General features: G+C 37.8%; 1 protein-coding gene across 3 annotated transcripts in view; it reads left to right on the plus strand.

Moving 5' to 3' along the window:
* The window catches only part of LOC140162440 (diacylglycerol kinase theta-like), a 180,185-nt gene extending 170,871 nt beyond the window's left edge, over window positions 1–9,314 (plus strand). For all 3 annotated transcript variants that reach the window (XM_072185677.1, XM_072185678.1, XM_072185679.1), the window contains 3 exons: window positions 1,267–1,435; window positions 4,886–4,984; window positions 6,332–9,314. In XM_072185677.1, the coding sequence (XP_072041778.1) occupies window positions 1,267–1,435; window positions 4,886–4,984; window positions 6,332–6,472 (409 nt within the window). In that variant the 3' untranslated portion in view covers window positions 6,473–9,314. The remainder of the gene's footprint in view (window positions 1–1,266; window positions 1,436–4,885; window positions 4,985–6,331) is intronic.
* The last annotated feature ends 5,708 nt before the right edge of the window (window positions 9,315–15,022 follow it).

Here is a 15,022-nt window from a genome sequence, read left to right on the forward strand (position 1 = left end):
CTCCCTCCACATGTGTGTTGACTGCAGATGACAAGTACCAATATTTCTTCAAAATTCAAAAATGTCAGAATTGTATATTTGCATGCCCATATTTGGAATCGGCATGAAAAATGCTATAAAATGAGTACCAACAAGAGTACTATCGCAGGGATGTGAGAGTTCCTCTTTTCAGCTGATTTCCTCTTTTTTTTTTTTCTAAATTGTATGCGTTTTTCTTTTCTTTTCAGCCCATATTTGGCGTTTTTACCCTGATTTTAGTGATTTTCCTTGTTTTTGGTCTGTGGCCTCTCACACCCCTGCTATTGGCCTAGTGTTCTTGAGATATTGGTATTGTGATAAAATATATCGAATGTTGAAGCCTATGCATGGCTAGCATGCGAAGTATGAAGTCTGAAGTCGGTGTTTACTAATTTTCTACTTTTTCACACAAGCTAACAGAATTAAGTTGAAAGAAACGCCATGTTGGATTTCCTAGCGGCAGATTCAAATTGGCGCTTTTATGTTGTTGCGTCTCCAGCGTACGCACAGATCACCCTTCTACGTGTTTGTATTCGCCCCAAGGGATTAGATTAGCGCAATCGATTCAAATTTGCCACTACGAAATCCAACATGGTGTTACTCTCAACTTGAGATGAGACACACTATAGTGCAGTTTTTGTGGCTCATCAGAGCATCACTTTTGTAGCACTGATGGGTGCTGCTGGCTTGCATTTTCCATGAATCGAGTCTGACTGGGAAAGTTAATTCCAGTCACTTGTAAGTAGGCTTGATTCAGGTCCATCTTGGTTGCAATATACAGATGGCCTCCTTGACACCCCTCTGATAGCCATTCTTGGGGATTGTTTGAAATTATTAGTGTAATTTTGAAAATTTGCTCAACAAAGTCTTGAATTTGTGTTAATTTCCTGCTACCTATTAAAATTAACCCTCTTAAATTTGCTGATTCTAGGAAACAAAATGTGGAAAAATATTGCTCACAAAAACAAAATGTATGCACTTGGTGGTTTTTAAGCCTCTTCAAATTAATTTTTTTACCTTGGGGTGTACTTTAGCACCCCATTTTGAAAGTTGTGCAATTTCATCTGACGTAGAGCAATAAGTGCAGTCTCAGACAATCAACACAAAGTCAGTACAATGTGCTATCACTGTCACAATTTTGCACCACACTTTTAAAGTTGTATCACAACAGGCAAATTTTGGGATGCAAATTGCACTGCGATAGGGCTTATTTTGAACGCTGATTATATTTTGCAAAATTTTTTTCAGTTGGGGTGGTGGAGCAGATCCATGGGGTGTAGACAACCAAGACTCAGTGTTTACCAAGTGTCGGCATGACGATGGCAAACTAGAAGTGATGGGTTTGACCGGTGTAGTACATCTGGGACAGATCCAGAGCGGGTTACGTACAGCGATTAGATTGGCACAAGGAGCACATGTAAGAAATATGGTCTATCCATGATGTACGCTTAGTCTATTGTCAAGACTTCATTAAGACATTACACAGCTCCATTCTGTTTGCTGTATAATCCCTGTCTTGATACAAGGCTACTTCTCTGAGTATGCTTAGATAAAGGTTGTGACGCTTTGTGTGTAGAAGCATATTGGGGTTAAGGAACTGTGTCCTAGAGATTGTCATGTTTGAGATCCTAGGGTGTGTAAAGGTTATTCTTTGAGTGTAGAAGCATATTGGGGTTAAGGAACTGTGTCCTAGAGATTGTCATGTTTGAGATCCTAGTGTGTGTAAAGGTTATTCTTTGAGTGTAGAAGCATATTGGGGTTAAGGAACTGTGTCCTAGAGATTGTCATGTTTGAGATCCTAGTGTGTGTAAAGGTTATTCTTTGAGTGTAGAAGCATATTGGGGTTAAGGAACTGTGTCCTAGAGATTGTCATGTTTGAGATGCTAGGGTGTGTAAAGGTTATTCTTTGAGTGTAGAAGCATATTGGGGTTAAGGAACTGTGTCCTAGAGATTGTCATGTTTGAGATCCTAGTGTGTGTAAAGGTTATTCTTTGAGTGTAGAAGCATATTGGGGTTAAGGAACTGTGTCCTAGAGATTGTCATGTTTGAGATCCTAGTGTGTGTAAAGGTTATTCTTTGAGTGTAGAAGCATATTGGGGTTAAGGAACTGTGTCCTAGAGATTGTCATGTTTGAGATCCTAGTGTGTGTAAAGGTCATTCTTTGAGTGTAGAAGCATATTGGGGTTAAGGAACTGTGTCCTAGAGATTGTCATGTTTGAGATGCTAGGGTGTGTAAAGGTTATTCTTTGAGTGTAGAAGCATATTGGGGTTAAGGAACTGTGTCCTAGAGATTGTCATGTTTGAGATCCTAGTGTGTGTAAAGGTTATTCTTTGAGTGTAGAAGCATATTGGGGTTAAGGAACTGTGTCCTAGAGATTGTCATGTTTGAGATGCTAGGGTGTGTAAAGGTTATTCTTTGAGTGTAAAAGCATATTGGGGTTAAGGAACTGTGTCCTAGAGATTGTCATGTTTGAGATGCTAGGGTGTGTAAAGGTTATTCTTTGAGTGTAAAAGCATATTGGGGTTAAGGAACTGTGTCCTAGAGATTGTCATGTTTGAGATGCTAGGGTGTGTAAAGGTTATTCTTTGAGTGTAGAAGCATATTGGGGTTAAGGAACTGTGTCCTAGAGATTGTCATGTTTGAGATGCTAGGGTGTGTAAAGGTTATTCTTTGAGTGTAAAAGCATATTGGGGTTAAGGAACTGTGTCCTAGAGATTGTCATGTTTGAGATGCTAGGGTGTGTAAAGGTTATTCTTTGAGTGTAAAAGCATATTGGGGTTAAGGAACTGTGTCCTAGAGATTGTCATGTTTGAGATGCTAGTGTGTGTAAAGGTCATTCTTTGAGTGTAGAAGCATATTGGGGTTAAGGAACTGTGTCCTAGAGATTGTCATGTTTGAGATCCTAGTGTGTGTAAAGGTTATTCTTTGAGTGTAAAAGCATATTGGGGTTAAGGAACTGTGTCCTAGAGATTGTCATGTTTGAGATGCTAGGGTGTGTAAAGGTTATTCATTGTGTGTAGAAGCATATTGGGGTTAAGGAACTGTGTCCTAGAGATTGTCATGTTTGAGATCCTAGGGTGTGTAAAGGTTATTCTTTGAGTGTAGAAGCATATTGGGGTTAAGGAACTGTGTCCTAGAGATTGTCATGTTTGAGATCCTAGTGTGTGTAAAGGTTATTCTTTGAGTGTAGAAGCATATTGGGGTTAAGGAACTGTGTCCTAGAGATTGTCATGTTTGAGATCCTAGTGTGTGTAAAGGTTATTCTTTGAGTGTAGAAGCATATTGGGGTTAAGGAACTGTGTCCTAGAGATTGTCATGTTTGAGATCCTAGTGTGTGTAAAGGTTATTCTTTGAGTGTAGAAGCATATTGGGGTTAAGGAACTGTGTCCTAGAGATTGTCATGTTTGAGATCCTAGTGTGTGTAAAGGTTATTCTTTGAGTGTAGAAGCATATTGGGGTTAAGGAACTGTGTCCTAGAGATTGTCATGTTTGAGATCCTAGTGTGCGTGTAAAGGTTATTCTTTGAGTGTAGAAGCATATTGGGGTTAAGGAACTGTGTCCTAGAGATTGTCATGTTTGAGATGCTAGGGTGTGTAAAGGTTATTCTTTGAGTGTAAAAGCATATTGGGGTTAAGGAACTGTGTCCTAGAGATTGTCATGTTTGAGATGCTAGGGTGTGTAAAGGTTATTCTTTGAGTGTAAAAGCATATTGGGGTTAAGGAACTGTGTCCTAGAGATTGTCATGTTTGAGATCCTAGTGTGTGTAAAGGTTATTCTTTGAGTGTAAAAGCATATTGGGGTTAAGGAACTGTGTCCTAGAGATTGTCATGTTTGAGATGCTAGGGTGTGTAAAGGTTATTCTTTGAGTGTAAAAGCATATTGGGGTTAAGGAACTGTGTCCTAGAGATTGTCATGTTTGAGATCCTAGTGTGTGTAAAGGTTATTCTTTGAGTGTAAAAGCATATTGGGGTTAAGGAACTGTGTCCTAGAGATTGTCATGTTTGAGATGCTAGTGTGTGTAAAGGTCATTCTTTGAGTGTAGAAGCATATTGGGGTTAAGGAACTGTGTCCTAGAGATTGTCATGTTTGAGATCCTAGTGTGTGTAAAGGTCATTCTTTGAGTGTAGAAGCATATTGGGGTTAAGGAACTGTGTCCTAGAGATTGTCATGTTTGAGATCCTAGTGTGTGTAAAGGTTATTCTTTGAGTGTAGAAGCATATTGGGGTTAAGGAACTGTGTCCTAGAGATTGTCATGTTTGAGATCCTAGTGTGCGTGTAAAGGTCATTCTTTGAGTGTAGAAGCATATTGGGGTTAAGGAACTGTGTCCTAGAGATTGTCATGTTTGAGATGCTAGGGTGTGTAAAGGTTATTCTTTGAGTGTAGAAGCATATTGGGGTTAAGGAACTGTGTCCTAGAGATTGTCATGTTTGAGATGCTAGGGTGTGTAAAGGTTATTCATTGAGTGTAGAAGCATATTGGGGTTAAGGAACTGTGTCCTAGAGATTGTCATGTTTGAGATCCTAGTATTTGAAAAGGTCATTCTTTGAGTGTAGAATCATATTGGGGTTATGGAACTGTGTCCTAAAGATTGTCATATTTTCGCTGTCCCAAATAATAAGGAGACAAGCAGAAAAAGTGATCTCGCCCGAGAATCGACCTCAGGTTTACAAAACCTGTGCCTTAACAATTTGGCCACGGGAGCTTCGTGTTTAGGCTGGTTGAAATTCAAACCTATAAGCGATCTCCTTACTGCAAATAGCCCATAGTAGCTGGGCCATAAATGCAAGAAATAAATTGCCATTTGCGACAGCGAACCTGGTTAAAAATTATGTTTATTTACTCTCTTTCCTACATCTCCCTTTCAGATTCGAATATGGATGAATACTGATATGCCAGTACAAGTAGATGGTGAACCTTGGATGCAACTTGCGGGTCAAGTTGTAGTGTGCAGGTCAGCCTTACAGGTAAGGTCAAAGGTCAACAGAATGCCATGTCACCGAATCTGATCCACTCAGGCCAAAGTTGGAAATTTTGAAAATTGAGTTTCTAATATTACTTACTTGCTCAGTACATACAAATACGTAGTGATGTTGAATTCCCAGGTCTCTTGAATACTTGGTTGCAAAGTTATGAACCTTTTATATGTATATTTTCTTATGTTTTTTATTGTTTTTTCTCCCCACATTTTGCCTATATCTCAGTTTCATTGTTATGTTGCCGACTTTAGACTGATTGGACCAGATCTGGTCACATATAGTGTTTTCGGGAATTAATCTATAAATAAAACTAATTGTGCTTGGGGGAGGGAGTTGAAAATGTTACGTTTGTCAAAACAAGAGTATAAAATATTGATATAGATGATGATGAAATTTTCAACATTTTGTGATTACCTTCATCAGGCCTCACAAATTTTTTTAAATGTCCACTTGCCCGTCGGGTATGTCCACATAGAAACCCACTTGCAATACTTAATATTTTACTTTCCCCTGCTCTTTTCCAAGCTTGTATGTGTAAACCATCAGAGGGAGTATTTCAGATGGAAGTTACACATTGTTTTTTCTATTTTAAACCTTTACTCTAGCCCATTAAAATTACTGGTAGAGACAAACTTAGCTTGTTGCCTATGATGTCATTCTTGAAGGGTGTGGCAAGGAGGCCACACATATGGTGACTCCAATCCAATAATGTATAGACCACTTTATATCATTGTTTATCAACAAAGGCGAGGGATTGGTCTGTCGATATGCCCGAACGAACCGCTTCACTGTTCAATGGCTTTCCTGTACCATATGAAATGTGGTGGGAGATTTAAAATACACATGCCCTGAGCAAACTACGATGCGCACGCACACTGCAGGGCAAAGAACAATGGAAAGTACCATAATGCGTGCGCATACTGCCGGGCAATGACGTCACATGTCAAGTGGTCTATTGGGTTGATCAGCAAGATGGCCAATCATAGCAATGTTTCTACTTTGAGTGACAGGTGACATCAGATGCAACATTGGGCTATTTCATTTGAAATCCACACTACCCCTGTGGAAGATTTAGCTAAAGTCTTCCACAGAGGGAGTATAAGTTTTGACTAGAATAGACACTTGGGTGACTTCCATTTGAAATACTCACTCCAGTTGTGGAAGATACAAGTGCAGCCATAATATAGGGGGAGTATGGGTTTCAAAATGATTAACTCTGACCAATTACATTTGAAAAACATACTTCTCCTGTGGAAGATAATTCCTAAATCTTACACGGGGGAGTGATGTGTTTTCACCTGATCATATATATTCTCTTTTTGCTTGTCATTGCAGGCTACTATGTTAAAGAAATCAAAATCGAAAATAAAACGGCGGAATACCGAGCCGGCGCTGACGAATAGTAGCGAAACAAGTCCGCGCCGGGAGCAGGCGCGACTCGTAGCTATGAAAAGTGACGACAGTAATCAGGTGTAGGGATAGACTTGTGTTAAATGAACACTGGACGTTGTAGTAACACTCTTGTACCACCAAATATATATAGAAATATATATATATAACAGGGGCAAACTAGCACAGCAAGTTAGGATGAAATGGACCAATGACTTGGCGCTTGTGGAACACCATGGTTGCGGTGATTACTATAGCAACACTCACTATGGCAACGGATAGCGGTTGTAGCAGCAGTGCTCAGCTGGTAGGCAGGGATAAGGCGAGACGGTTGTTAGTGTTTTGCACTTCACGGACTTATATGTGGAGGTGTAATTTACGCTGGCAGATGAAATGCAGTTGATGATGTTTTAAAGCAAATGGTCTCTATGGTAGCAAGTCTCCATGGAAGCGGACGAGAGGCTAACAAGGCACCTTGCAATGTGGGTTTTGAGCACCCTAAAGCCTGTGTGTAACCTGTGCTTAATTATAAAACAAAACCAAAAAAAAAATGTTAAAAAAATATACAATTATAAATAGTATAAGTACTTTGTGTACAAAGTTATTAGGGCTGAAACAATGAAATAGTGAGAGAAAAAAACCTAAACTTGCTTCGAAAAAAATAATGTTCCAGTTATGCAGTTTGTCCAAATGCTTTAAAATGCACTGTGTAATAATTATATTAATATGAACAGAATATGCTGCTCTATTTGAATGGCGTTAAAATGTCTATGAGAATCTTATTATTTTAGAGTTGACTTGATCTTTCTCGTATTTAGGAGGAATGCGTGTTTATAATGTGGTGTTGACTTGGGTAGTGTGATGTACTCGGGAGTATACTTGTATGTGCATAAGGGATTGGTCATGTGTTTATAAATCCTCGTAAAGGGGGATAAGTCGTATTTATTCCCTGAAATTACTCATTAATTATTATTAACTTATCTTTGTGTCTTACTACGCTAGCACATTTTATACTAGAAACACAAGCACGGTATCTTTTTCCAAAGTTTTATTATAAGTATAACTTTTTTTTAATTAGGAAATTAAAATTCAATTTTAGATTAGACCAAGCATGGTAAAGTATACAAACAAGACACTTTATACATATTGAAAGAAGATATGACAATTTAAAATACTTAAATTAATATTAACCTTCAAGCTGTAAAGTTGAGATATATAGAAATATATATGCACTTCATTTGAATTTCTTTTAGTGGGCACTATCAAACTTAATAGCCACAATGTTCATACTAATGTTTAGTGTTTATAACATGCCACCACAGATACTGGTGTGCCATATTATGTGTGTACATGTACATGCGCCACCATTCCAACACATTTGAACATAGTAACCGGGCTGTTCCAGTCGAAATCCCTACACCCCTATGGAAGATGTGACCGTAATCATCTACGCAATGGGAATGAATTTCAAATGGCAGTTATCTGAATGGATAACTTGATTTGAAATTAACATCTCCTGGTGTGGGAGATTAAGGTCATGTCTGTCACAGGGGGTGTATGCATTTCAAGTGGAATAGCCCTGTACATCAACTGTCTCATCTTAAGGATTAAAAATCTTCATGTATTGATTTTACTTATTATTGTACACATTTTAAGATGACATAACCAAAGCATACACCGGATTGAATCTACTTTTATGCTTGAAAATAGAACAAATATAAAAGGTGATTAGGTGGAAAGATATGTACTAACACTAAAAGAAGACTTTCAGTGGGCTGTTCCAGTTGAAATCCATACACCCTCTGGAAGTCATGTTCTTAACCTTCCGCACAGGGGTATAATTTTAAATGGAGTCACCCATTCAGGTAATCCCATTTTGAAAACCATACTCCCTGTGTGGGAGATTAAGGTTGTGTCTTCCCTGGGGGTGTATAGATTTTAACTGGAATAGCCTGATTGAAGGGAAATGTACTGTACAAGTGGTTTTTTTTGTGAAAGTTTTATTTTTGCGAATGGAGGCATGAATATATTGCAAATTTAACAACACACATACATGTACAAGCTTTTAATAAAATAATAATAACATTGTTAATATGTTAAGGCATGAATTTCAGGAAAAATACCAACTGGCATAAAGATTTCTTTGTTCTTTGTCGCAAATTGCAAATTAAAATATCCAAAAATAACCACTTGTATAGTAATAACTGCTGTAAGACTAAGAGAATAGTTTCCTGATCAGCTTTTTTGAAACATTAAAGAAACTAAACTTTCACCAATAAGGTAAAATATTTTAATGCATACGGTACAAATAGTTTAATACACGTTGGTCAGTTAAATGCCATTTGTTTTTTACAAGCGAGCAGCTGTAGATTTAAAGACAGGGCAAGAATTTTGTTGTGAATCGTTACGTCGATTTTCGCAAGTTTGTGTGATCAAACTTAGTAATATTTCACATGTATATTTAGACAACAAAGATTGGTCATGAATTGAATGATTCTCACAAATCAGTCCCAGAACAACGCCAAATATGGATTAAAAGACCTTTGACCTTGGATGTACAACAGCATGTTATGATCTAATGGGAAACTGTGCACATCAACAAACACCATTTCTATCAAAAAGGCAACGGCCGATATAATTTGAAACCACATAAATCTAGAGTTGGTTCTTCTCTTGGATTTGGACCAAGCTTTAGAATATCGACTGTTGCGTTGTGAAATAAAACAAACCAGAAATTTATCACCCATTGTAAAGATATGGCACATGTACCGAATACATGTACATACATTGGCTGACCTTGTGGATTTCCTGGCCCAGCCATGCTAACCACATAAGGAGATTATACGATTAACCTAGTGCAGCTATTGTCATAGCAGGGTATTATTATGTAATACTCCTGATCCATATTTGGCGTTCTCTTGGACTGCAAATGTAGTAATTGCAGGAATCAAGTTTGATTCTCGCAATGTGTGGCAAAATTGGCTATTCCATTTGAAATCCATGTAACTCCTATGAAAGACATTACTTGATTCTCCCACACAGGGAGTGTGAATTTCAAATGGGGTCACCCAATTAGGTAATTCACACTCCCTGTGTAGAATATTAAGCTTATGTTTTCCATAGGGGGTATGGATTTCATCTAGAATACCCCAATCAAGTTTGATTTCCAATGGTGTGATGAAATTCTACTCGTGATATAGAGCAGTAGTGATCTCCCATGGCATATGTGCAACAAAAAATTACTGAGCATTTTAGTTGTAATGCAGACCTATAAATAGTTGGACCCTACCTTTTAAATTGAGATTTCCACATGTAATCGATCCATCAGCAAAGGGTGGAGTGTGTGGCAAACTGCGTTTGAAAATATGGATGAAATCATGCATAAACAAACAAATGAAACCATGACTTATTTTTATTTTCGCTTTAAAAATCTGAATGCCAAGATCAAGTTCGGCAAGTGACGTCTCGAAATGAAGCTGATAAAATTCTACTGAACATGAAAATAGTATTTTAATATGTGAACCAAACCTGCCTGGTTATCAAATTAATCAGTGACAAGGTAATCTCTGAATTTGACAGCTGCTAATTGATGTTTTAATGTTATTGTATCAATTAGCACCTGTCAAATTCAGAGATAACTTCTGTCACTGATTAATTTGATAACTAGGCAGGTTTGGTTTGGTTAGGTTTCCTCTCTTCAAGAGGTTAGGAAAATGTCCTGCTCTAATTTAGCTGACTTGCCGACAAAAATGATGGAGATAACATGTTGCACATGTGCTTGCACATAATAGCTATATTAACATAGAGAATAGACTGCCATGCATGGAGTTGATAATAAAATTATAAATTTATGAAACTAAGGAGCATATTGTACAATGATATATACCATACGATAATTGTGTTGAAACTGCCACATTTCAAATTGATTCATTTATATTTGTTTTCCTCAAAATTTTTTGACATTTCTTCCCTGGTGGAAAATGTGCTACTGTATTGATTCTTATTCAACCTAACGATGACGAACTTGACTAAAAATTATATGTTATACTTTTGAAAAACCAAAAAATACACGACAATTTATTTTTATGACTTTCCTGAAGATAGGCGTAGTCAGGTTTACCAGAAATAACCACCACTAATTGAACAGATTTAAGAAAATATTTGTAAAGTTAATGCTTATGATTGAATTAAAAGTAGGAATGTACTTTCACAAATGGTTGTTACAGATTTAAACTAGAAATACCTTCACTGGTATATGGTACAATGAATATTCAGTTATTATTAGCGTAATTTAATACAGATCAGACATATAAGAACTAAGATTGCATCATCTTTAACTTAGTTTAGTGATGTCATTCTGGTATTTTTGGTTGTTCCTGACCGAACATACCAGGAGTATAATGCTAAATTGGAGATTTCCTTCAACATGTTATGATGCTCCGGTAACTCTACAGAATAAATTCCATGAATCATTCGTATGAACTATTTAGTTCCTCTGAAGATGGCACACGCTAGGTTTCCGAAAGCTCCGCCACCGAAAAGGACATTTCTAGGGGAAAAATTGAACCCTACTCAAATTTCATGAATTCACCTACTGAACAGATTAGCAAACAAGCTAAGATCCATAGTTACTAGCTTTGTTGCATAAGTGTTATTCTGACAAAACGCTTTGTCCAATTCTTGAAATTCTGCGGGGACATATATATTACGTACAGTTTTAATTTACTACCAGTTATTCAGTTGCAAAGAGTACCCATCCGTCGATCTGCCGGTTCAGAGTATATTAATCTCCTAACGTTATTATCCATGTTGGTAGTTGTTATTCCACAGCCTTAATAACACCGTTCCATGTAGTGCACTGCCAAGATTCCAAACCTTCATACTTGGCCTTTATCTAGTGTAGAGAAGTCATCAAAGAATAGATAACCAAATATTATTTTTATGCTCAGAATGACATCACTTCTACCAAGAGAAGAACATATGCACAGAACCATCAAATAAGTACCAAATAAGCGCAACTAGTGTTCGACTATTTGCATAATTAATTGACAACCATATGCATAAGTTAACATACGTAGTGACAATCCAAAGCAAATTTGCTCTAGAGCACATGGGCTTGTTTCATTTCATTTAGATAATAGGAGTTCATTTACAATGTATATGCTCAATTATTGTTAGACAATTTAAAAGCACACCAAGTGCAGGTATGTTTTTATTCAAAAGTGATTAAGTAGGTTTAATTGGCACAAAATGTCAAGTAACCATGTGATGCATGACATAACTCGTTCAGAGACACACTTAAGTCCTGATGGGACCAGGCTCAAGTAATATGCTCAAGCTAGGCAAAAAGCTGATATAAGCATGCTGGCTTATATGGAAAGAAAGGAATAAACATACTAGCCCTGGTCAGATAAAGGACTGCGTTTAACGACAAATTGCGAAAATTGATGTCAATTTTTGTCTAACTGCAGGGAGTGAATTATGATAATACAATGGTGTAAAAACTTTGCAAAATAGACACTTGTACATTGTATAGTGCTGAAAATCATTTTAAATCACTTTAAGGATAATTTGCTACCGACATGCATCAACTTAAAATTTTTGTTTTTATTGCTACGTTTGTTTATTAGCGTTACCAGGTATACATGGTCAGACAGAGAGTGTATGTGTTGACAGGGATATTAAGCAGAGTATTTATAGTGCAGCTGTTAATGAAACACAAGAAATATGCACTCTGTGTTAAAAATGTTTTATCAGAACTAGTACCAGCGATACGACTAAGATGCATCATATTTTATGAGGTTTCAAGGTGTATAAGTATAGCTGTATTCGCCCATTGCACGGTTCCGCCATATGCGGGGAGAGCCTCAGACTGGCAATAGACATGAAAGGAAGTATTACGGAATGTTATATGGCCGGTTCAATTCCCATTCATGCATGCAGCCAGATCGAGGCGCTCCTCGCATATGGCGGACGTGCAATGGGTGAATTGGGCTATGAAATCCATACAACCCTATGGAAGACATGACCTTAAACTTCCACACATGGAGTGTGAATTTCAAATGGAGTCATCTGAATGGTGTCTCCATTTGAAATCTTCACCACCTGTGTCAGAGATTAAGGTCATGTTTTCCATGGAGGATGTTTGGATTTGAACTGGAAAATCCCAATTTGTGCAGTTGACATGCAGTTCTTATACATACTAAAACCTGTTTGCATGACATGGTCTCCATGGGGAATTTCCTATGATACTACAATGAAACAGGTGGTAGCTATGAATAGAGGGATCAAACTCATCAGGGGGAATTTCCTATGATACTACAGTGTAGCAGGTGGTATCTATGAATAGTTGTGAGGTTGAACTAGAGACCTGTCCCTTTGGCATCTTAGAATTGTCCACCAACGTGGCTGCCATTTCAATTGTTATACCGTTCTTGTTGGTTTATTGTATAGGCTCTGTTATAGCTCTGATAGTAGACCAGTCTTGCAATGGAGAGGTCCCCTGTTCAAGTTGAGAGTGGATTGGTATTGATGTGATTGGTTAGTGAATAGGTTAGGCTGATAATAATATCAGGGCTGGGTAAATCACTCATTGTTGAAACACTGCTCTTCCATGATGCCCAGGGACCATGGTAGGGTGTATAGACAGCCAGGCATTGCCCTGATGGGAACTGGCTGTGAGGCCTTTGTCATCGCCTGCATCTGCCCCACAATTCAAATACAGTAATGGATAGAGCAGATAATTGAATATGAATTTTGACTCCACCGGTGATCAAACTGGGGACTGCTCGCACCAGAGTCAAAGACCTTAACCAGTGGAACATGCGCTCACAAGCAGTCAAGCAAAGATTTAGTAATTGGAGTTGCAGGCAACACAGAACTGAATTGTTTAGATGGTAGCTTGCTGGAATTGCATTCCAGAGGTCACTGGTGTGAGTCTTTCTCCAGTCAGGTTCCTTTGTCACAAGATGTAGATAAACCAATGGGTTGTTGTGAAACATTGCCATCAAGCAAGATTTTGGTAATTGTAGTTGCTGGCAACAAAGAACTGAATTGCTTAGATGGTAGAGTGCTGGAATTGCATTCCAGAGATCTGGTTTTAGACTCTCTCCAGTCTGGTTCCTCTGTTACAGTATGTAGATAAACCAATACATGGGTTAATGTGAAACATTGCCATCAAGCAAGATTTTGGTAATTGAGAGTTGCTGGCGACATAGAACTGAATTGCTTAGATGGTAGAGTGGTGGAAGGAGTCGCTGGTTTGAATCCTTCTCTGCTTTGAGTTGTCGATAAATCCAATACATGTATAGCTGGCAACAGAGCAGTGAAAATGTGGCCAATGAAAGGGCTTGAATAATACACCCCCTATAGAAGACTTGAACTGAATCTTCCACACAGGGAGTGTGAATTTCAAATACGTTATATGAATTGGTGACTCCATTTGAAATCTACACCCCTTTCACAGGATTTCCAACCCCAAAACAGTTTCAGGATATTGCTGGTGGTCATTTACCTGATATAACTCATTTTCCATCTGCATTATGCACTGCCCCTGGCTTCAAGAGTTTAAAATGAGAACTATGTCAACTTCACAAGATTCTCAACCCTAAGTCAATTGCCAGATATTGCATATGGTCATTTATCCGATATAACGCATTTCCCATCTTCATGATATACTGCCCTTGGCTTTATGACAGATTCAAGAGATTGCTGGTCATGTTTTGAAAGTCCCGCATGCAAACATTTTATTCTTTCGCAGGTTGAAAGAAAAGGACAACAGAACGAAAAAAATAGTATTTTTATTCCAAATATATTTATGAAGAAAAAAAAAAGTATTAACAAAAGCACATTCTGGTAGTGTGCATGGTTAATAGGATTATTTATCTTTAATATATATAAACAACCAGCAGGCGTGGTAATATAGAAAAGCCCTTACAGGGTGGACAAAAAAATATACGAAGAAAAAACCAAATATTTATTTTGTGCTGTTGACTCCACCGCTTATACATCATGCATTGTGTATTATATTTCCGATGTAAATGAATACCTATAATGCAAAGCAGGCTTTGCCATATCGATGATGAAAAAAAAAGTGTAACAGTAATTTTATGACGCAACACTGACTCTTAAAGCCAAAACGTACTTTCATGATTCAAACTAGAGCGCCCTCTGTTGTAGGGCTGCGATATCTTCTGTAGGCAAAGCTATTGTACAATTTCACTTGGCTGAATAGTAAAGCCAAAAATTGTTTCTGAATCAAAATTAGAGCACTTTTCACTATCACAGGGCGCCCTCTATCCTGTAAGAGCGCCCTCTACTGATGTTCTTTCACACTTGACACCATAGTGTAGTTTTCATGTGATGTACAATAATGTATTTAAGCACAATCACCACTGAAGTATGATAATATGCAATCAAGTCTGTAATAGTAGGATTTTTATGGTTAACGGTGAATAGAGAATGTAATTAGCTACCTTTCAGTTTACTGCAAGACCTTGTTATTTATAACTCATTCCACATCTGGGGCAATTACTGCCCCTAGCTTTTTAAAGGAAACACTATGGACCACAATGGCCTCATTCCAGTGGCATAGTTCAATAACCTCAATTAAACAATCATTGTGCAAAATTTGACCTC

This window comes from Amphiura filiformis, chromosome 10, assembly GCF_039555335.1.
Source record: "Amphiura filiformis chromosome 10, Afil_fr2py, whole genome shotgun sequence".
Classification (NCBI taxonomy): domain Eukaryota; kingdom Metazoa; phylum Echinodermata; class Ophiuroidea; order Amphilepidida; family Amphiuridae; genus Amphiura; species Amphiura filiformis.